The 24,008-nt window shown below is 40.6% G+C and overlaps 2 protein-coding genes across 2 annotated transcripts in view; both read left to right on the top strand. All coding sequences in view use genetic code 11, as the record gives it.

Moving 5' to 3' along the window:
* EGR_03043 (Copine-9) overlaps positions 1-15,637 on the top strand; it is a gene marked incomplete at both ends in the record, with an annotated part of 18,461 nt that extends 2,824 nt beyond the window's left edge. The window contains 8 exons of the mRNA XM_024492292.1: positions 1,480-1,533; positions 2,459-2,520; positions 4,056-4,208; positions 5,630-5,705; positions 7,946-8,073; positions 9,891-9,993; positions 12,614-12,745; positions 15,350-15,637. Of these exons, the coding sequence (XP_024353218.1) occupies positions 1,480-1,533; positions 2,459-2,520; positions 4,056-4,208; positions 5,630-5,705; positions 7,946-8,073; positions 9,891-9,993; positions 12,614-12,745; positions 15,350-15,637 (996 nt within the window). The remainder of the gene's footprint in view (positions 1-1,479; positions 1,534-2,458; positions 2,521-4,055; positions 4,209-5,629; positions 5,706-7,945; positions 8,074-9,890; positions 9,994-12,613; positions 12,746-15,349) is intronic.
* Positions 15,638-21,956: 6,319 nt separating this feature from the next.
* EGR_03042 (hypothetical protein) overlaps positions 21,957-24,008 on the top strand; it is a gene marked incomplete at both ends in the record, with an annotated part of 14,188 nt that continues 12,136 nt past the window's right edge. The window contains 2 exons of the mRNA XM_024492291.1: positions 21,957-22,105; positions 22,167-22,208. Of these exons, the coding sequence (XP_024353217.1) occupies positions 21,957-22,105; positions 22,167-22,208 (191 nt within the window). The remainder of the gene's footprint in view (positions 22,106-22,166; positions 22,209-24,008) is intronic.

The following is a 24,008-nucleotide window of genomic DNA, read 5'->3' as shown; positions in this document are numbered from 1 at the left end:
CCTTTCATTCGGGTGCTGGTTGTAAGATCACCAACTTTTTTGATCCCAAATGGGCATGACATGGATCACTTGAGCTTCGCAGTTAACTGTATTGCATCTAGTGCCTCATTGCAGCGAAGAATTACGTTTTACCGAAAATGGGATGATTTTTTGCCGTCTTAGGTGTAAATTATTCTCACTAACTTGATCAAATAACTAGCAATGTCTTATTGTATACTAATAATATGTTTTCGCCAGGTTAGTTCGTAACAATCCCTAATCTTTCATTTGTAGTTTTCAGTTGTTCGTATGATATTTGAATTTATTTACATTTATTAGTAAATTCCTCTAGGGACTCCAAATTCTTTCTAGTAGAGAATACAAAGGACAGATCTACGTCATTTCTGGCGATTTTCGTTTGTAGTTTCATCAAGAGCACTACTGTACTCTGAAATGACTGTCAACCGCAATTAGTATTTTAATTCCTTAAAAAACACTAGAAATGTGGAAATTTGAAAGTTATTTATATTTGTTTTGAGATAAAATCTACTCTCACGCTGTATTGTTCCTTGAAGGTGCGTCTAACTCCACGAAACAAACGCCAATTAGTAACGAACCCCATCGGTACCACACTGCCTAAAAACAAAGTGATGGTTCGATTTGTAAGCAAATTATTCGATTGAACAGTCAACGAGAATAATCGCAACACCCCGAGTCGCTCCCTTAAGTCAAAAATGGAGATGATACTTGGATAGAACATGTATTGCCGACTACAGAAGGGCTGTGAGCTACTAGCATGGCCCATAAGCAATGCTGCTGGGTACAAGTACAAAGGCGGAGCCTTAGATGCTCGCAAAACTAACATGAAGAGTTAAGCAAACAATCAAAGTATTACAACGACATTTTTAAATTCGCACAAATGTTAGCAAAAAACACCTATATGTGGGTGAAAATAATGGATGTTTAATGCATAATTCCATAGATGTTCACAAAGAAGTCACGTATCCGGAGCCTAAAATAATGGTGCAAATTTTGGCCAAACTAAGTGGCTTTTTACTTAATTACAAAGCCGGCTTCTTAGGGGAGGGATTATAATGAGGAATTTCCGACCCAAATAATGATCTGAAGTGGAATTTATGCCGTATAGTTTAAAGTACGTCGAATAGAAGTGACTGAAAATTAGCCTTTTGGGAGCCCCATCTAACCTGTCACAAGAGACTGATCTAGCATGTTGGTCAAGTAGTATGTGTAGGCTTCTATGGACAGGAAGATAAGCAACCTAATAAGTGGAGATGGCAAGGATTTGAAGCGTTACATAATAAAGACTCATCAACAAATGATATGCTATGCATGAATTAGTGGCAACACTGAAATATTCCAAATGAGGTGGATTTCAGCATAAAGGACCTCGTTTCCAATCTAAATTATCCGATTCTATCATTTACCTATTTCGAATAAGTAATAAATTGATGAAATTAAGTTGCTCTACTTTTCTTTTAGCTTATCCACCCGAAGAAAGCGCGTCGAAAAAAGGCTTACGTTAATTCTGGTGTGGTAGGTGTCGCAAGTTTTATCCCATCCCCATACGGTCTGTCTCGCCCTATATGTCCACCTATCAGCCTACCCAGTGTCACTTTTAACCACTCTCGTGACAACTTCCTGCCCTCATACTGTCAAAGGAAACTTAAAGCGACTGAGCTTAAGTGAATAACCCTTTCTGCAGATCCTAAGGAAATGAGTTATCGAAGGGCATTCTAGCTTCTATGCTAGGTAATGATAACCATTATGTTAACATGTTCTAATTTGATGGAACCATATTAAGGCGTAAGACTAGCAAAAATTCTTTGAAAGCCATTTATCAATGATTAATGACGTCAGCTCATGACTTCAACTCTGAGGAGAAGTATTCGTGGATTTCGTTTCGAGCTCTTTCTTGTCGCTTGTCACTTGAAAAATTACTTATGACGATGATCACTCTGAACAAAGAAGTGTAATTTCCCATACTGAATAAAATGTACTGAAAGGAAGTGGCTTACTTGAGCGCCAATTTTGCAAAATTTCAACTGAATCAATTGATAGGAAGTGCGTAACGAAGCAAGAACGAAGGTCTTGAAGCATAAGACTCCACAATTGATCGCCTTTTCCACTCAAGTGACAAGAAATATTCCAATTTGATCTTTACTAGTAACAGCAAAGTGATTCCATAATGGATTGTACACTGTTAACTCATTTTGCCCTAGGCGTAGGTACGCCGCAAACACATTTTGGATGCATCAAGAAGTCAAGGCGGTGCCGCCAACGTATTCGACCACCAGCATTAATTAAGTTTTTACCACCCTTCACTCGTTTAGGTATTAACTTACTAAAGGTTTGGAACTTTGGGAAAATATTTGGCTAAATATGAGCAAATCGGCCCGTAATCGTGAAGTGATGATGAGCACAGGAAGGACTGACTAAAAGCCGCTTTTATCTCTTTCAGCTGTTGATTAATGAAGTCTCCATCGAAAAGGTGTACAGCTTCATTGACTACGTGCAAGGAGGGTAAGTTTTATCATTTAATCTGTACTTACAGTATAATCGTCGATGTTATGCAGGAGGACGCGCAGAGTGGTTCGCGTCCTGGTACAAACAACTGTTACCGTTTGTTATTTCGCTGTCAGCATCGTGCTGTTACACATCAGTTACAAAAAATGTGGCCTGATTTCCAACAGAAAAAAACGGCCTTGAACTTAACGCCTAGGAAAATTATGGGTATTGAATATTCGAACGATGCATTTTTTCCAGCCTATGGCAAACTTGCACTGCTACACACTCTAGATTATATCTTTGGAAGGTATTTCTGTTAATTTTCCAAAATAATCTGGGGACGCCTTGGAAATATTTGGAATCTTTCTAATGCGTTCATATTTTAATAACTAATGTAGCTATCCGAGGCTTTTTTGAGGGCGAAAGAAGCCATAATACTCGAGCAGAATATGCACAGTCGACGTAGAAAAGGGCTGGGGGCTGCTAGCATGGCACGGAGACCGTTTTGCCCAGTGGAAGTACAAAGGCGGAGCCCCAAGTGCCCCCGAAATCAAAACGAAGGGTTAAACAAATGTTCAAAATGTCATGCTAGCTTACTATTTTACTGTTCGTTGAATGTAGTTACCTTTAGCCATTATGAGATTTAATGAAGCGGAATAGCAAAACCTCCTATCAAATGCACTCTAGTTTCATTTTATGAGGGACCGGACAAAATATCCAAACTCAACTTATTGGGGTCAAAAATCTTTCACTTGGACTACAGCGGTCGTAAAATGTGAAAAAACGGAACCTCTACTAAGTTTAGTTCCTTTTTATTTCACCGTTCTCCTATGCAGTAGACTAATAAATTGCATTTTTTAAAGACTACGCAAAGCCAAAAGCTCAATGCTTCAGACATAATTAATTTGCTTCAATAAATTTAAGTGGTAGCAAGGCAAATTAGGTTGGCAAAATTAGGTCATCACGGTGAGAATAACTTTCGCTAAAAATTGTGGGTCACTATAGAACTCTGTCGTTGTTTTCCATTGATATACATTTTACCAGTTCTCTTGCATCGAACTAATGCTTCTCCTTAATACCTCTACCAGAGTTTACACCAGACTAAAAATCGAGGCTGTTTTAGTGCTTCGTGTAAGTTTCAAGAACAAGAGGAAATGTCTGACAAAAATTGAAATTAGCACTTTTATATCGTTTTATTTTGGTCTTAAACAAGGCCTATGAAGCACAATTGTTAAGCAATCAATAGTGAGGTCTCCAGTTGCCACAAAAACCTATGCACCTATGCACCAAAATTTCTAATGCGTACGATTAATATTTAAGGGACAAAGTGGAAAATAACCCGCCAAATATGCCATTGCTCCCACTTTATTTCTATGGTGGATCTCTGAGTACATGTACTTTATGGTGAATCGCGGACTGGTTATCATGCATAACCATAAAACCCAAGTCCTTAGGATGATCTCCAAAGCAGCAATATGCCACGAAAGACGAAAGTTTTTCCTAATTTTCGCCATTCAAATAAATGTGAGTTTTTCGTTGTGCTTTTACAGAACGGAACTCAGCTGTTGCATTGCCATTGACTTTACAGCGAGCAATGGGTGCCCCCAGGTGCCTGGCACCCTTCACTTCTGCACGCGGGACCAACTTTCCAAATACGCTGTCGCGTTGCATGCGGTCGGAGAGATTATCAGCGATTACGACAGGTCGGGTCTTGCATTTGATTGTAATTGCGTCACCGCAAGACGAATTAGCGCAAAATGTTATCACTTCTCCCCCCCCCCGCCCCAGTTGCCCGAATTATTGGTTTTTTGCTGCACCTGTTGCCCCATTTATCGATTTGTTAGTGCGCGCGTAGCCCACCAACTGAGAGGTTTCGGTGCTACAAGTTAAGGTGGTAGAGAATTTAAGACCTCGAAGAAGTCTAGTCGCTCCCTTTCACCGATTATTTGGTGAGTTCGAGCCTACAATATGCCTAACTGAGATTGGACCATATTTCTTTTATTGATCAGATGAAGTCGCTATATTGTAGCACCCTGAGGCTTTCCTGAAGACAAAAGAAGAGACCTAATACTAAAACAGAATATTTGCATTCGACATGCAGAGGGGGTCGGGCCACTGGCATGACTCGGGTGCCAGCCCACACGGGCTTAAGTAGAACGGCGGAGACCCGGAGTGGCCCTTCGGCAAAACCGAGTTAAACAACCAATGTATTGTAATACACGCACTACCTTAGAGCTAGTCGTTGCAAATGCCACACCTTAAATTGGATTTGATGGTTTTACGCCCATTCGTTTTAGATGCCGATGTGCCAATGAGTTTTTTTGTAACTTTTTTGTTTTGATTTTTACGTCTTAGCACTTTGAAATAGAGCAAAGTAGCCGCGAAGATTACAGAATAATATCCCGTTGAAGTAACGTAATTTCGACACAGATGTATGGCACTTTGAAATTTGATTGTAACACAGGATTGACTCATTTCCATTCCTATAAATTCGAATAGCTTATAAAAACTCTGCCAATTTTAGCATTATACAACCTTTAGAACGCGACTCTAATTTGGTAAGTCCGGGTTTACCCCCGCCTACCTTGTTGGTTTAACAAGTTAAAACTGCAACAACCTCAACCGTATTTGTGAAAGGGACTCGAAAGAACATTGCAATTTTTCGCCCATTTTTTCGGCCATACCTCGTCAGCTACAGATTTACAAAGCCGATTATTTGCTTGTGTTTGTTTATAATAAGCGACGCAAACTTATTCCCTTTCTCTAAAGAAACATTTATTTTGATCCACTTTTCTTACATTTAAGAACACGCGTGTGAAAGATGTCCGAAAGTTTGTGTAAAAAGGCAAAACAGGAGTTTTATTTTGTTGCTAATATTAATGAAGTGGAAGGAAAAACACAATTTGCCCTCAATAGGAGAATTCTTATGTTTGGAGAGTATGCCCCACCTTCCAAAATGTTCGTGTCCAGGTTCCTTTAAATATAGGTGATCAAACATAGCTACGTTTTGGTTGTTGATTTCTGGTCTTTTAACTACAAAAAACATAATTTTGCTTATTCGGTTCTAATGCATACCTAGTTGCTCCGTTAGATGGGAACACTAAGTGCTACGCTCTAATTGTAGTGATAACCTCTTTCCTGCCTACGGATTTGGAGCACGGATACCGCCGGATAATCTCGTTTCGCATAACTTTCCCTTGGTAAGACACCCTCATTTCCTCCTCCCACATTCAAATTAGTGGTTGGCTGGAATTAAGTAACCTGAAACCCTCCCATGTGCACTTTAGTGGTCGCAATTACCTCAAAATATGGTAAAATGTGCTGGTAATTACTAAGCAATTTTATTATGTAGCGCACATCCATTAATTCTTCACCAATTAAGCGCATAAACGCATTTCTCCTGTGTGCGAATGAAAACACGCAATATTACATCATTCTAGTGATATTTTTAGGGATGACATTGATTTCCCTATGCTCCGAAGCAAGGAAGGAAGTCATTCGTGCCCCGTATATCAGTCGCCTTCCTTCAAAGCACTTTTCTTTAATGTAACACCTCAGATGTATGTCCAGCTTCCTCTCTTCCTTTCTACTCTGATGCCACTTTAGATGTGTCCACTCACCTATTTGGAATAGTTCTATGGTTATATGGCACTAATTTCATGTTGGTTTACCAAGCATTACCTTCACAGGTGATTTTGGTTTTCTGAAATCCGGTCCCTACCTTGTTTATGCCCAATATGCTGGATTTGAGACCGAGTTCACTTAAGTATCTCTTCTCCTGCAAGTCTCCACAGATTCAGCCATCCACAGTAGATCTCCTCTTTCTGTGACCTTCTTATCTCTCATATGATGTATCACCGAAGTTACCCCAGGTCTGCGTGTCTGGGGGATGGATTTTGATAAACGCGAAGAGTAGCTAAAATATAAGCGAAATTGACGACGTATTTAGGGCTCCACCCCAATGACGTGGAAACTAGATGACAGAAAAGTGGAAGAGGTCGCATTGTTACATGTAAAATTTCTTATAGTTATTCATTTATTTAAAATGTTAAGTTGAAAATGGGAGTAGCAACTGGAAACATGGAATATACGTGTAACAGCGGGAGCTGTTCCCAATTCGTTACTCAAAATGACATAAAAAAATTTGAAATTTGCCTGACTTGATGTGGGTCATCCTCCATGCCTTAAGGTTCATTGTCCCTCCTTTCTCAGGAAGTTACAGTTTCAATCTTATGAAGTATTTTCATCAAATCTAATGTAGCAGAAATAAAACGAGAACAGTTTACAAGGCTTTAAGTTTAATTTCAGTTCCCAATGTTTAATGTGTATGTATGCAAGTGCAAATGAAATGACTGTACACAGCGATTTGTTAAGGTGTACGCTTAAAGAACCAGATTACTTTTGTGCCAAAGTCAACAAAAACAATGAGCAGGCTCGCGATGTGTCATTTTAGCTTGTAATACACATCAAGGCAAATTTGTCCTCTTCAAATTTGCATCTTTGTAAGGCCAAATATTTTTAACAAAGGCCTGATTTTCTTACAACTCACCGTTGTGCCCAAGTTTCAGCCTCCATGTTTTACTCTTTGGCATTTACCCTTTTCCTAGTGGAAATTTCGTTTGGTAACTTGATATGATCAGCTTCTAAGTGATGGATAAGTGCCTAACTGCTTGTCTGCATGTATTCTACCTACTCTACAACCACGAGGAGGCGTAGCACCCCCAAACTTCCCTGAAGACGAAAGGAGACATACCACTCGAGTTAAACAAGCATTGCTGACGCATGGAAGAGCTTAGGGACTATTGGTATGGCCCGGAGGACAGGCCGCCTGGCAGAAGTACACTGACGGAGCCCTAAATGGCCCGAAGTTAGACAAGCAATCAAAGTATTACAGGTGTATCTCACCACGGCTCTGACAAATTCGGTGTATTTTTTCACGAGAAACTTTCTTGGGTGCATGTCAGCCTGGTGTTGAATTATCTGACCTAGCCGTAACGAAAACTTCCTGCGTGTCTACTTTGGTGGTTTTACTTTTCCGATTAATTAAAGTAGTCGATGAATTCGCTATATCATGCAAAGTGGCAAGTTGTGGGGGTAGTTACAGAACCCAAGCTTGCGTGCTTATTAGCGATAGCAAAATGCGTTTTTACCACCATCAAAGACACACTTGTAGAAATTGTCATTGAAAAAGTGGAGTTTTGGCCACGAAAAACTCACTTTGGGTCTCATTTTTTTCGATTCTTCAAAGGATTTTGATTATATACTTTTGACTCAATTTCTGCGGTTATTCTGCAGCAAAAGCACCCAAAACAGTAGTCGTAAATTCGGTTTTTATATAGAATCTAATTTTTCCACTATATTACCGCACGAAACGTACTTTAATGTTGCCTCACCCTAAACGTGTTTTGTTTTGTACAAGTTATCCTCCTCCCTTGTGTAGAATGGCCACCCAGAGAATCCCTTTTGCCAGGGCATAGCTGGTGTCATGGAGGCCTACCGCTACGCTCTGCAGACCGTCACCCTTCACGGACCAACCAATTTCGCCCCAATCATCACTCAAGTGGCCAAGTAGGTTTTTATCCTCAGAGCTTTATTAAGTTGGGAAGAAAAGTTGACATTCAACAGTAGCCAGTCTCTGATTGCAGTTACTCGTCACAACGGTGATATTCAAGTGTTTTTTTGGGCCCTTAATTGATAAATTCTACTAAAATTAGTTAAATCTATTATTGTGGCTCGGGTTTGCTCGTAGTTGCCACCACCTTGGCGCCTCGAGTCTTCCCTGGGGTCGTGGTAGGTCATATTGGTGTGGCAGATTTACTGTTAAAGTACGATAGGCGAGGCAACAGGCCTGGCCAAAATACCATGCCGCTAAGATGAAAGTATAAACATTGATGAGAGTGAAGGGCCTACCTTATTAAATGCAAATTAAATCAACCGTCAGATCGCAATGCTTACAATATTTTTGGAAGGTTCAGTACCTTTTCTGCTATAGCTGGCCTGCTATGTGTTAGGTATTTCAAATTGACACTTTCATAGTCCTGAAATTAAGCACCGATTAAGTAGAATTGACCTACAATGGTGATTGAGAAAGCGGATTCAATCAATTTTATCACTTTGGAAAGGACGTTGCACGTGAAATTGCATCTGCCCTCAAAATATCATCATTGACGCCATTAATAGTATTCCACTGAGTGAGAAGTTGGGTTACGATCCAACAGGATGTTTAACAAACACAGAGTTGATGTAAAATCACCTCTATGACTCTAAATACATTAGCTCCTCCTCACTGTCCTATATCCTGAAGCATCTACACACTTCTAACCAACTCCTAATGCAACCACTACAAAGTGTAGGCGATTTATAATGGGGCCGGAGGAATGCACGGATTCTCTACCATAGAACGGTGTTCCATTTCTGTTGCTTGATTTAGAGAAAAAGTTTTGAGATGATAGCATAACACAGCAATAAGTAACTCGGCTTGATAACTCCAAAAGGGCTCGAGTTATAAATTCAAAAAGTGAAGTGACAATGATATCAACTTTCCCAATTTCATTTGTCTACCTGGCAATCTCCAGAAAACTTTCACTTTGCTCTACCTTCCTTCCAATTATTGTCTTTTTTGTCGTTCCCAAAACTACCTCCAATTAAGTAACTTGGTTACAATTTAGGGACTGCAATACCCTCCCACCAATTTGTCACTTTTGTTTTGTTAGTGGTTGATTTCATTGTCGCTGCGCCTTCATGCATGCCGAAATATGATGAATTAACTGCAATGGACGCGTTATCAAGCCTACGATGTCAGTAGTTTTACAGTAAAAAGAGAATATTTCGCTTGTTTGACTTTGCAAAATCCATGTAACGAATAGATACTAAGGCATGTAAGTATTCTATTTCTTTTTATTTTCGTGTTTTGCAGGCTAGCGTTGGTATGATAATATTAGACTCTAGTAATAAGTTTTAAATTTTGCTAGAAAGAGGTTCTTCTTTTCTCCACATTATGCATATCTGTCTGCTTATCTACTCTCTCCTTTTCTATCCGGCTGTCCATCATCCATCCTCCTGCCTATCTCACACTAACCCCGTCGTGAAAAATGAATAACCAGGCTCTGTTATCCAACCTTTCAAACATTCTTACATACTTATTTATGCAGTCAAGGAAGAATTTTTATTAAAAGGGTAGTAAATCTTTAACACACTATCAGAGGAGCTTTAACGAGTTTAGCTATACAAAGCGAAGCTGCCATACCTTCTAGCAGATTTTACACATTCGTTAGGTCCCAATCCAAACAAAACGGGAGTTATATGCGTTGGCGGATAGTAGCGAAATACATTGATAGGTTTTGGTTTTAAAGCCATGCACAATTATTTATCTGCCGTATATTTAGCTTGGCTCAGCAAACCGACGACGGATCTCAGTATTACATTCTCCTCATCTTAACTGACGGCATCATCTGTGACATGCCGCAGACCAAGGCAGCTGTTGTAAATGTAAGCTTTACACACAAACTACAATTTTGTCTAAGAAGAATTTCCCGTATACTTTATTTTGAAATATTATCTCACACTTTTGCCTTTTTTGCCTAACTTTTTTCGTTTTTTTTTTTTTAATTTTTGGCAATTTGAGATTATTTCGGACACCAACTTTTTTGGAAAGTCTTCTTTTAGATTAAAAATTAAAATGTTTAGTGAACCCGGAGGCAATGTGCGTCCCGAACAACGCTGCTATGAATAGGTGGAACAAATACACTTGTCAAACAAATAGTGGCTAGCATCACTACAACGCGCCAGAAGGTGCTGTCTGGTGAACAGTGGGGAATAGTCAGACATGCAATGCACCCACCCCCCCACCACCATCACGAATGCTGTTGGCCATGTTTTGTGAGGCACAAACTCCTCATTCAAAATGGGAACGATTTTTCTTTCAAAGGGCAAACCCACTCACCTGATTTTTCATCAATTCCTCGAAACGTAGTCACTTATATGTACAAAGAATAGCTGGTCTCGTCACAAAAAGGGTTTATTACTTTGCACTGAGGTGGAAGTCTCCTTGCAAAGACAAGACTACGACTTAAGAACGCTAATCCCTTGCCTTATTCAAACAGTTTCTTGAATGTTTTTTTGTGGATAACTAAAATCTGATTACAATTTCACTGCACTTGTATTGTTAATACAAATAAGCAACTTTTTGTTCACATTCGTTATGGAATATGGACGTAATGACCAACGTCGATATCACTTCTCTTGTGTATCTTTAACTGGCATCTTTTAATCGAGGCCTACATGGAACCTTATGTGCGCAAAAACTGTCCCCATTTTCATGCTGTTCGGGCTGCCTTTTGGTGATAATAACTAGGCGAAAAATTAATTGCAGAGTATGCAGTGTTATCCTATTCGCTTAAAATTTGCATTCCCTCAGCTGGGAATTCAATTTACTCCCATCAATTGGCGTCCTGATATCAAGGACTCATCAATCTTCAAATCTTAAAAAGCTCACTTCCGCCTACGTTAAACCACAAAAAGTATTTTAGAAAGGCATAAAACCTGGTAAAACTTTTTTTGGCAAAAAAATTTCCATTAATTAACAAATTAATTGCATGTAAGGATACGAAGGTAGTTCATGGGGTGCACTTGCAATGCCAAGCAAACGGCCACAGAATATCTCAAAAAGTACTTTAGGCTTTCAGATAAGCGTCATTACCATCTGTTCCCCTAGAAGTGTAGGTTTGTAGTGTGTCGTCTGAAGGCAGCCAACGATGTAGTCTCGCTTAATGAACGTTGTAGCAGAAAAGCCCACAGCCACTTCTCCTCACTAGCCCGTTGGCAAACGCTCTGGGGACAACCAGTTATTGTACTGTGTGTCAAGGAGCTGAAGAGTAGTGATCGTCTTGAAAGTCTCGCATTATGGGTTAAAGCATGTTATGCATCGATCCCGATTTATTTCAACTGCCAGCAATACAAAAAGCTTGGTGATTAGGAATAGGGAGTCTTTACGGATACGAACTACCTACATTTGAGGCCCAGCACCAGAATCAAATTGCATACCTGAACCATTTCTAGGTGATGCGTTCTGCCACTGCTTTTCATCTTAAACCCTATACAAACACATCACCAGAAGCTCAGAGGCTGAGCTTTGTAACCATTTTTTTATGTCATGAAAGTCCAAAATACCAGGAACGTAATAGGCTGATCCATATTTCTGCTTCATAATAGACAAAAGTAATAGCATTTCACGAATTTCTGCAGATTTTACTAGGTATTGCAGTGAGCTATCCTCAAACCCAAGACAATATACTTCCTTGGAAGTGATTCCGTAAAGAGTACGGGACTTTCACTTATAATACACAAAATATACGAGTTCTAACAAAAATGCTCTTTCACAAACAATGGACCATCAATATCTTTTTCAAGTCTTAAATTAAAAACAAAAACAGGTTATTTCTTCAATATTCTGTCCCGCAGGACAATTTCTCTTATTTGGGGAACATTTTGAGATACAATACTGAGTAAAACATTCACAGAATTGGATTTATAGTGTCAAAAAAGGCAACTGGAGAGAAGGTCTATGAAACGGGCCTCAATATTGACATTTGGGGTAGTATTATGGTTTGATGAGGCGCTTCCTTCCTGTTGGTTTCATGGCACGCCCAAATAGCTACTCAAAATCCATTCCAGGGCGTCTACTGCCCTTAACCTGTTTAAATGTTAATCATGCAAATATGCAAAGGACGACCTGCTTTCATTTCGCTGTGATATCTTTCCCTTCTAAGTGGTGCTGCCACTGCTAGTTAATGGTGGGTGTAGCGAGAAGCTGATTGCACTTTGATCGGCAAGGACTATCATGATAAATACGAAAATGGCAAACTAATTAATTGCTAAATTTGGAGCTGTTTATGAGCTCTCAAAGGAAACTTGATTCTCACACACCCCATTGTGTTTGTTTTGGGTTGCAAAAAGGCTTTACACAGAAATGAAGGAAAAGGTGTTTTAGTCCATCCAACTTAGCACAACTTAGCAAAATCTCTTTAAAACTGCATGACTACCGAGGATCAGCTTCTGTGTTGAATGAGCCTTTTTTGAGACCTTACATATCTGGCGCTATTTTTTCTAGGCATCGAGGCTTCCAGTCAGTATAATTATCGTGGGGATCGGAGCGGCCGATTTCTCCGCTATGGAAGAGTTGGACGGTGATGAAATTCGCCTCACTTCAAGGGGCCGACGTGCCGACAGGGATATTGTTCAGGTAATTCTCCCTCATACTACGTAATAAAATCGTTTTGGTCATACACTTAAACAACTTCCGGTTTTAACAGATTAAGGAATTTTGCTGCGATGCATGCGTATCTCAACTTATTTTTCATTTTAAAATCCATCCCCTCTGACTTCCCGGTGTGTTTATCGTTAACAAAAGAGGAATTGCGCTGTTGGAATAATGAAACCGGCGTTACTAGTGAATTTGATTTTATCTCAGCTACTGGACTTTGCACTTTCGAATGTTGAAAGACTAGTTTTATCAGATTACCTGAGTAGTGTCGAGCTGACTTGTCTCCATTCCTGTCCAGAGTACTGTTTTGGTTATAACCACTTTGCACAACAAGTTTTTCTTACAAAATTGGCTTTTTGTATGATTCACATCCTTTTTCAACGAGTTTCCTCCTGCGATGGGTATCTGAAGACAATCGTTCAGGTTTCTTTGGACCAACTAAACACGCACGTGTGGCTTAGTTGATCATAGTGTCTGTCTCTATGAGCAATTTTAAACACTCTTGTCACTACTGTCTTTTAAATGAAATATGTAGAACAGTCATTCGCAGAAAAACCACAAGCTTTGGGCCCCATGTAAAGGCAAGAAGCTCCCTCTACGTTCTAGTACTTGGCTGATAAAGGTGTAGCACGAATAGAACATGTGATTTACAAGGTAGAGACTGCCAAAGCACCCTCAGTCAATGTTTCGATTTAGCGCACGTGTCATAAAATATATTTCAGGTTAAAATTGTTTTCTGTAAATGCAAACTAGGTCTACATGATTGCACTTTGTGGCCTCACTTCCGCATGCTTCTACCGGTGAGATTTTTACGAGGCTATCAAGCCTTTCGCTCGGGTTCTACTATTGCCAAAATCCCTGTCACAGTCAAGTTAATTTCTTAATTTTGCGCCACATATGGATGCACTTGCCCTTGAATAATGTTAAGTTTGGAAGAGATTTACTGTTTACTAAGCTTACTAATTAAACCGTGATGAGGGAACAACCAAATTGACTGACCTTCAAATTATTTTCAAGCAAATAATGGCTTCTGTAAGAGATCAAAGTAAAGGACTCCACACTGTAGCATTCCGAGGCTTTTCTGAAAGGGGAAGAAGACGTAATACTGCAGCAGAATGTGTTGCTAGTGTACTGAAGAACTAGAGGGAGGAGGAGCTACTAACCTGGTTTGGAGGTCATGCAGCCCAGGAGTGGAGTCTTGAGTGTCTACGAAAGCAAAACGAAGAAATGAACAAATAATCAGTGCATTGCGTAATGCCTCCCCTTTTGAGCGTCGTCCATGGCGCTCCCCTTAGTCAACCTTCTGCATCAGGCGCCACAACACCGTTGGTGCTGCACGGGAAAACACCCACGAGCCAACCGTACCAGTCATCGAATTTGCATACAACTGGGGCGATATTTAACTACATCATCACTGATCCATCCTGGCAAATCCGCTGTATCTGAAGTTTTGGCCTAATTGAGAACTGTATTGTTCTCAGTTCAGTGCTACCCGGCCTTATCTATGTGGATTATGTCCAGCTAATAGAGAGGTGGAGGAGATATTGAATGCTCATCTCATTGACATTTCCAAGCAGGTACCGCGGACACCTCCGTAGAGAGCTTTCTTAGATGGTTCACGGCCACTGTCACTTCAGTTGTTAATAAAATTCCTGCAGAACACGAGACCGGAGGAGTTGCCGAAAGTTGACACCTCTTTTTATCCTTCCTTTAAGGATCGGCACCGATTTTTTCACCCACAGCGCGCGTTCTTATGCTGTTACGCTAAGGTTTAGCATTCAGCAGCAGAAATCAGGGTAGATATCCTTTAACATCGGATATGCTTCCTGCTGCCACTGATGTGGCACCCCGAGTCTTCGTTGAAGGCAAAGAAGGTCATTGGATTAGGGCAGAATTTGTACCACCGGTGTGCAGAAGGGTTAGAAGGCTAGTGGCATGGCCCAGTGGCCATACTGCTTAGCAGAATTACTGAAGCGGAGCCTTAAGTGGCCTTGAAACCAAAACGAAAAGTTAAATAAGTAGCCAAACCATTACAGTACCACGCAGTGCTCATCCCTTAAGGAGTCTAAAAAATTAGGTACATAGTATGATTTAAAATTTGAACTTGCCGCCAACTCTTCATTCCTTGGTTCAATTTTTGTAAAAAAATAACTTAAATACATCTTGACAAAGAATTCTCTCATTATTTTAGAAATTAAATGCCAAGTTAATCTTTCTCGGGTTTTGCTGTGAAAATTCTCAAGTTGTTTTTTGCTGTCAGGGGCACGTACTTACAATTTTGCTTACGGAAATGGTAGCGAGGATGATGATGTCGCAGAGGTTTGGAAAACACAGTTTATTTCGTCTAATAGATGAAATTTTGCTCATACGCAAATTTACATTCCACGGACGACTTCAAAGAGAATGCAGTAGTTTGGCCTCCCGACCGTTATAGTTTCTCTCTTAAAAACACTGTATGGGGACCATTAAACGATTCTGCATTGTTCCACCTTTTACGTACTTGCATTCATTATGCATACGCTCACTGTGGGCTGTGTAGCTTTGATAACGCCGTCAGTCCCTCTGCACCAATCTCTCTTTCAGTTTGTTCCCTTTGACGACTTTGTCAACTTAACCTCAGTGATGGACACGAAAAGGCAGCTGGCGAGAGCGGTGTTGGCCGAAATTCCCGAGCAGCTGATTTCCTACATGCGATCCAAGGGCTACAAACCCCAAAATTTGGCACGAAAGCAGAGTCAAATGTCAAGACATTCGAAGAGCACCTCAAACAGCATCAAGAATGAGATGGACAGCTCCAACAACTATAATTGCTTGGATCACTGCAAACCCCAATCATCCTCACCCTCTGCTCCGCCCCATCCCTTCATTTGAGGTTGACCCATAAGCATTCCACCCCCTTCACTGATTGCCTCAGCTCAAACAACAAATCCGACCTAATTTCTTATAGCGCCTGAATTTTCGCCTCTGGAACAGTCCCCATCTAACGGACGTTGTATGTGAGAGATATTTTTTCAATGCTACGTTGATGATCGACTACTGGAGCGACGTCTTATCGTAACTCCTCGCTGCCTTTTGCTACAGTGTTGAGTGGACCTCCAATGTCGGTCCAGCATCACGCCTGTCCTCCCCGATCATCCGTCTAAAGAGGACCAAAAACACCCACGCTAGGGAAGCCAGGATGTCAATATTTTAAATTAATAAAGGTCCATTTAGTAGTACTTTTAAAGTACTTTTTTTACAGTGCCTTTGTAATGCCAGATAACCAATGTCAACTGGATAATTTATTTGGGTGACGGGCCTATTGCGAGAGCCAGAGTGACACGACAGAGACCAAGTTATTAAAAAAAAGAAATGACCAGCCTTCCCAAAAGTGGCGAGTCCCCATTGACAAGATGGAGCATCCTCTTCTGGTAAAAATGAACTATTTCACTCTAAGATCATTTATTGACGTGCAAGGAAATAATGTATTGTAATTGTACATTCAAATACGTTGGTTTTCCAGCCTCTGCAAGTGTCTGGCCTCAATTTTCTATCCAGACTCGTACATTTCATAAGGCCTTCAGATGGGACAGTGGCAAGTGGGCTCGATCAACTTGACCAACAACCATACTTTAGCCCTCTGGATATTCCATTTAAGCACTAAATCTGAGGGGACTTACACCAGAAAACCTGTTGGAGCAGCAAACAATTTGGGTGAATACGACAGGCTAGCAATGAGTGAACCATTACTAAGATAGATACTAAGTATCAACAACGGAGCCTTCTTATATACATATATTTTACTGAAGGTTCGGCTTTTAGGGAAAAAATCCCCACAAATAGCGATTAGCGTGTAATTCATCCTAGCTATGCAGTTCAAAAGAGAGATGTGATTGTGGAACCATGGGAACCTACAATATCCATCTCTAATGCGCAGAAAATTGATGCACAAGCTTTGTTCTTAGCTCGTCAGTGGTCTTTGAAAGCACCAATTACATTGTGATGCCTGACGTAGAAGTACTCTTGTCGAGCGCCAAGATTGGCCCTCAGTAGGAGAGGAACTTATGCGACGGGCTGATATTCGTTTTAGCTGTACACTTACCTACCCATATTCTTCAATCTCTGCAAGTTCCAGTCACCACTTATGTGATGTAAGCAGAAGCGTATTTCTCGAAACATCTTCACAGGAACGCGGGGACTACACCCTGTACCCATCCATCAAATCCCACCATTAATCACTCGTAGAATTTATTAATAAGCTAAATTAAAGTTCCCCGCCGGTAGTCTCAACAGTACGCATCAAGATCGCAGAAGTACAACGAAGTAGCAGAGATGATATGAGATTCCTTCATAACTACCAACGCTTCCCACAAATAAGTGGAGGAAAATGCCTTCCATGTGTATCATCTAAAAGCCTTTTAATATTATAATTTGATAGAGGAGTTGTCACAAATAATAACTGTCAACAGGAATGATATCAATAAGCGTTCTGCTCTCCCTAATTGAAGAAGCACCTTTTTTCCTACATGACAATCAGCCTTTATGCAAAACAGTTGTTATCTTTACTACATAAAGTCAGCTTTCCCGAACAAGAATTCTTGGTTGTTTTCTACATTTAGGAAGTGGAATGAGCACTGGAGTTGTTGATTTCGTGTAACGAAAGAGTTGGAATCTAACTGTAGCGATGAGGGAATAGCAGAGAAGTTTATTTTGGAGATGTACAACTTCATCGCCTAGAAATGCCAAAAAGGCACCTTAATTACCTAATTAAAAGGAACCTAAAGACGCAAAATCACAGCTGCTTGCTATTTCAAAGGAGTGTTTTCGCCTTGTCTTCTTTTTTTATTTGCTCTAATTGCATCGTAGGAAGACTTCACTTTGTTTTTGAGGCTGATACTGTCCTTTGCATCTTTGACTGCGGGCAAGGTCATGCAAACCATCGCAACACGAGGGCAAGAACGGAATTTTTACCTCCACCATGCAAAGTCACACCTAGGTTGACCCAGTTTGCTGGAATTCAAGTTTCCTCGAGATAACCACTGGGCCATGCAAAATTATTATGAACTGGAAACCAAGGCATTTTTCAGGTGATCATGTAGGGCTTCGTGAACCACACTCAACTGTTGCTGGAGCCATGTGGTAAAGTTACAGTTGTATCTCTGACTACGTCGGCCGCCTTGCCTATGGCTCCTCAACCTCGCCATGCGAGAGTGTTATACTTTCTGCGACACTCCCACGTCTCAGCACTTCTGCGAGAGTGGCTTGGATGCTGCGATACATGACAGGGAATTGAGTAAAACGCCACCAGGCTCAGAACGCTACATAGTCCTCATTTATATTTATCCAGAGCCCGTTAAGCGAATCAACTTTTCTTGAAAAAAAAAACGTCCAGTTATACTAAACGATCTTTGATGTTAACTGAGGACACAAAAGTGGGCGAATAACGGGTTTTTTTTAAATGTTAGAGCGGGCAACAACGCGAAAAAAGGAGTGGCATAGTTTCAAAGTCCAAACTGCACCCACTGGTATCCCATGATTGGCTGAAACAAAACCTTTAAACAAATTCCATATTATTCGACTGTTGCACAGACTGTATCAAGTTTTAACTTTCACCCATGGGGGCAGATCAGTTGTTTGATCTATTGACATCATGTGACACGCCTTGGCGGTACATGTTCGTGAGGTGTGAGTTGTCCAATGGCATTGGCAAGACTACCCCCTAGTAATGAACGTCAAAGTTTCACATTTATATTGTACAAATGTTTCCAGTTTGGGCTCCCATTTACTAAGTTGCCTAGCGTTCGGAGAAGCAGTTTGGGGAGCGATTTCTGGCAGTGTATTATGGAAAAACGCTTCCCCATTTAAAAAGCTTTCAGCAGTGTTGTTTTGATCTCGCCGCCAGTCAAACACAAAGCACCAAAAATCAAGTGGGACAGTAGGATAACATGCGAAACTGCCTGGTAAAATAATTCACAAGGTGCGTTGCTGGAATCGTTAGTTTTATCACTGCAGCCCAGCTGGTGCTGTGCAATTGGCACTACTTTGAAGAATGACTCATTTACCAAATAAAATTTACAAAATTTGAGCCATTTTGATGTACATCGCGTGGAATATTAAGCGTCCATTCTTAATGCAATTCAATTTTGAAGAAGTCCACTTCAAAAGGAGAAAAGTGGGCTCCCTGAATATTTGACGCTCAATCATTTAATTTCACTTTTATTTGGAAATATAGGAAAAGTATAAACTGTAATTATATCAGGCAATTAGTAAGAATTTGGAGCTGATGCCTATGGAAGGGATCTACCAAGTTTGTTTTTTGGTGTGGAGCTTTGTTGATGGTGTGTGATGAGAAATGGCAGTTTCGTTCATGGGAGCTATTTGTAGGCTATTACTAAATTACCGCGATAGATCGGGTTTATCACCCAAACCTTTTTCCCTAAATCTTTACTTTTCATCTCTTTAAGGCTTCATAACAGTAGGGTTTTACGGAGATCGTGTTCGGCTTTCAATCATACGCAGCGCCCCAAGACCTCCTTGAGGTCAGAAGAAGAAAATGTTAGTGCACAGGGGCTGGGAGTACTACTGACATGGCCCGAAGACCATGCCGCCCAGGTAAATTGCAACCAAAACCAAAAAGAAGAGTTGAGCAAGTAATTAAAGTATTGTGTGTAACACGTCTTTTGCACTAAATACTTTCGATACTGCTGTCCCATGTAAGTGAAGTAGGAGCTCAAGGAAAATCGCATCCCTATTCCCGGCAGCCAGTCAAGACGCCTGGGACTATGGACCGCTCACTAGCCCAAACCACACAACGCATGAGGCAGACGAGCTCCATGCAGACTACCCCTGTATTAAGAATTGTCTTGTCTCCAATCCCACCACTGGGGATACCGCGCTTCCCCCTAATCCACACACAACCGACCTGATATTTAATATTTAGGGCAGCATTATCACATTATCTTGCCATTACATTTTAGTGCATCCTTTTAGCTGACTGCCATTTTTCTCCCAACACTAATCGAGGAAGGTTTTTTCCATTCACTTATGTCCTCGTTCATTATTGCCCCTTTTCCCAGGAGTAGCTCATCAAATGAGTGGCCGGTGTTCTAGTGAATGTATTCGCACTGCAATCCTTCCAATACTGTTGTTGTGCATAACAATCTCCAAAATTGTGTATTTTAAAGTTGGACTGAAAACTGGAGAAACCTGCTCCGAGCCTACTTTGTTCCTACAAATTTTATTTAACCGCGTTATGTCTAACTGAGGCATACTTATCTTCATTGGGTTTTTCTTGGAAGACACAACAGATCGGTGTTTTTAAAAAATTTTGGCATTGCCGGGTCCAAATATCAGGAACTTTGAGAGGGCATCAAAAACTGCCAGTTTTAAACCTCGCAGTCGCAACAATCTCATGTCGACAATGACTTACGCTGAATGTCACTTCAAAGTATTCACATTTGGCGCCATTGCAAGAAAACGCAAATTAAAACCGGTGCATGTTCTTATGATTAGCGCACTTTTTGGTACTTCGTACCTTCGTTGTCTGGGTTGTATGTGTGAGCAGAAAATTTCGTTTGAGGGGAGACATCTTGAGCAGGCTCTAACATGTTCACTGTGGGTCTCAAGACACATCTGCATAGTTGTTTGGGTCGCCTGTTCTTGGCTATGGTGAAGTGCTCCTTGTATTTTTAGTGGTTTTAAGTGTGAAGATTGTAAAATAAACCTAATTTGCTGAGATATTTCGCTGGATAGATGCTAACTTTAATTATGAAGAGCTAACATTCCGACGTTTTTCCAGGGTCCCCGAAACTACTAACGTAATAAGTGACAGCCTCCTTGACTAGTAAACTTTAAAGCTTATATATATTTTTCCACTTAAATATTTGGGATCAGGAATCAAAGGAGCGGACTAGTTCTTACAGCTTTTATATTTTGTGACAAAAACTTGTGACATGTAGGAGCTTGTAAAAGTCATGGTTTACCTATGCCAGAAATCCTTGTTATGAATCACTCTGCCAGTCCAGTGCCCTTTATTACGCTCTCCATCGTTTCTCGGTTATTTGTACCGTTATGTAGTAAAACTCTCGGTAAAATTACCTCAGGTCAAAAGCTGAGCCTCAAACGTAGGTTTGCTTCATGAGATGGTCAGTTAATGAGGACGAGATAGTTTCTACTGCAAAACTTAGTCATGAAACACGGTTGGAAACTAGTGAACCAGAGGGAGGCAAAGCTTCGTATAACACAACACAAGACTGACTCCAAGGTGTGGAACCCACCCGTGAGAGCAATTGATACCACACTTCATTCTAGGATGGGAGAGAGGAAAATGCTCACTTACCTCACCTCATTCTCACTCTCACCCTCCGTATTGGCCTGGGTCATATTTTCCCTGCTAAGCAGATAAAATGGACAGTTGGTAGAAAACCGATGGTTGTAGTCAGTCATTTGTGTTTCTGTAGACCGAAAGGTTGGTCAAGGCGCAGTTTACAAGATTGTGAAGTTTGTGTCTCTTTGGAAAAACTAAGATTGCAGATGGCATTGGTGCCTATTCAAAAGCCAACAGTATTTTATGAAACCTCCTGTGACTGGTTACTTGGCATTCCGAAAGCACTTCAAGAATTTTTTGGGATTCCACATAGGTTGACCTTTATAAACTGGAGCACCACTAGTTATAAAATTTGTCTACAGCCATTACGAAAAGAGTTTCATATTTTATGACCTTCCCTTCTACGACGAAGTTGTTTGGATCCTATTGAGGCCTCCAACCAGATAAGTGCCAGACAAAGACTATAGGGCGAATGTCTTTATTGACCAACATAATAAGCACGCACCGGATGTACAATCAGCGTTCGCGTGGGGCAAAGGTTAGAGAGGTGCGGAGAATGCGTCTACGTCTGAGTGATCCCATTTGCTCGTACTTGTATAAACTGATTAACCTTGGTGCCTGAGGTACTATCGGTAGTTAGAGGGCGTCTCTACTGGACATAGTCCATCAGGCAGGATTAGGCGAAATTATGACTCTCTGGAAGGTTTAGAGATGGGTCATCGCTTAAAATTTTCAGAAACTTGAGCAAGAAAGTATTTTTGGGGGGTGAGGGCATGATTAGCGCGTATGCATACTTCGACATCTCCATTGGGTAGGTCCCTTTTATAATAACAACAGTTTTTTGGGGGTATTTGTTCACTAATGTGCAATAAATGATCAGGAAAAATGTGGATTAAGCAGGGAAGTTATTACGGGGAAAAAATAAACGTTCAGGAACAAATGCGAATCTCTGACAAAATATTCATTGCACTCTATTATGTGTTTATAGTTAATGGCCTTTTGAAACAAAATTACTTGATCAAAAAATGCCCATAGTAATGGTATTAAAGATGAACATTCCCACTTCCCCAAAATTTTTCTCAAAATCAATTTTAGCAGACCTAAACTAATCACTGACTTTGCTATTCTACCACAGAAGTGAGCAAGCCTTCAAATGCCTTGTACAAGTTTAGAATAAAAAGAAACTGTTCACGGTACAAGAATGAATGAGCTTTCAAGTCGCCTTTACCTGCTCCCCTTTACAACAAAGTTAGCCCTTCCCAGTAGGGATAGTCATGGAGCATATTTGTCCAGTAATTCCATTTGATCAGCGGGTAACCAATGGCCTTCGATGACCCATAACCACATGACAATACAGTTGAGTTGGGTCATAAATTCTGAGAACATCAAAGCTAGCCGCCACGTTACTGTCTCTGAGGCTAATAAAATTCATCGGCCCTTGCCGTTTCCGTATTATTTCTCGCAAGTAGTTGTTGCCGGTTATTTGTTATGTGAAGTGGGTGATATTATTGTTCTTAAGGGAGGAAATTACCTTTTTTATTGTTGCTTTGTCAGCTCTCCATAAGAGATCGCTTAATCTACGATTTCTTTCAATCAACCAATCCTTTGTGAAAGGATTTATCATTTCTAATTAACTTTTGTCAAAATCCGGCAATGATTGTGACTCTAGAAATGGCTGTATGATTTCATGATTTTTCCTCTGAAATGCTTTTTTTCCTTTGACTGGCGAAAGCACCACCTCAGTAATCGGTTTATAGAGGGAAAACAAAGTCAGCAAGCTATCTGATTTCAGCCAATGTAGTGCACACAAAGTATTTCCGAAAGAAACCATGCCCCTTTTCGCATAAAGGCCCCGGAGGGAAATTGAGTACCGCAGTCCAGAGGTTACACTTTTTGAATACATAAAAAAATTTGTCGCTACACCTTGTAGGATATGGCTAACACACCCTTAAACAGCAGCTTCCATGTGACCCTAAGCTGTAGATCGAAACTTCCCATAGAAGCCTCTCCGTCACACATATGTGACAATTTTAGTAAGAAGAAATTTATTTAAATGGAACAAAAGATAAAAGCGAAAATTACGGTGCTCTACAGGCAATCCATTTTCATGTGCTTACATCACCGTTTTGATATTAAACAATTAAAGTGTGCAGTTATCCTCTGAACATCAAAATCCTATGCCTATTTTACTGTTCAACCTCAGCCAATCTGTTCGCAACGCGGCTTAATACCACCAGCTATTATCAAATGATAAAGAGCCGGAGCTCATATACGTTGATGTGACGCCATCGATGTGAAGGGTGGTTTAAGAAGCGCAATATTCATCTTTTTACAACCATAAAAGGACCGACATTACTTTTGATTACAGTCTCGACACTATAGCTAAAATACCTGCGGGCTTTGGCCATGTGGACTCTGTTAACATCGGTCGTAAAGTCCTTGATTGTTAACCTTAACAGAGAGCCTTAGTGGTTCAGTCATACTTGTTCTCAATCCCTTTTTAAAGGCATCTCAAATGGAGTGATTGACGGCTTCGAATCTGGAGTGATTCGAATGATTCGGCGTCCGGTTTGCCCGGTCACTAGATACTAATCGGCACTGCGCCACCTCAGTTTTAAACTGATGACAACACTTTAATGCCCAATGGAGCACGAGCTTGGACATCTTTTGCAGCTTAAGGGGACTTCTTCGCTAGAAAGTCAAGTCAGAGCACTACATTGGTGGCAGCAGCTAGCAAATCTGATACTAAAGGACAAATACCCTGAATTCTATTATTAACTGCTAAACCTAAAATGATAGAATAAGGGCATGTGCCTTGTGCAGGAAAATCCGTGCTAAACCCTAGCAGAAGGGCTAAAAATGACATCCACCTTCAGTATCTACCCCAATCTGGAGATCTACAGGAAAGATAGTAATAACTTGAGTGATACTAGCTGT

This window comes from Echinococcus granulosus (assembly GCF_000524195.1).
Source record: "Echinococcus granulosus chromosome Unknown EG_S00015, whole genome shotgun sequence".
Classification (NCBI taxonomy): Eukaryota; Metazoa; Platyhelminthes; class Cestoda; order Cyclophyllidea; family Taeniidae; genus Echinococcus; species Echinococcus granulosus.
The sequence above is the reverse complement of the archived record's forward strand: the minus strand, read 5'-3'. Positions and strand labels throughout refer to the sequence as shown.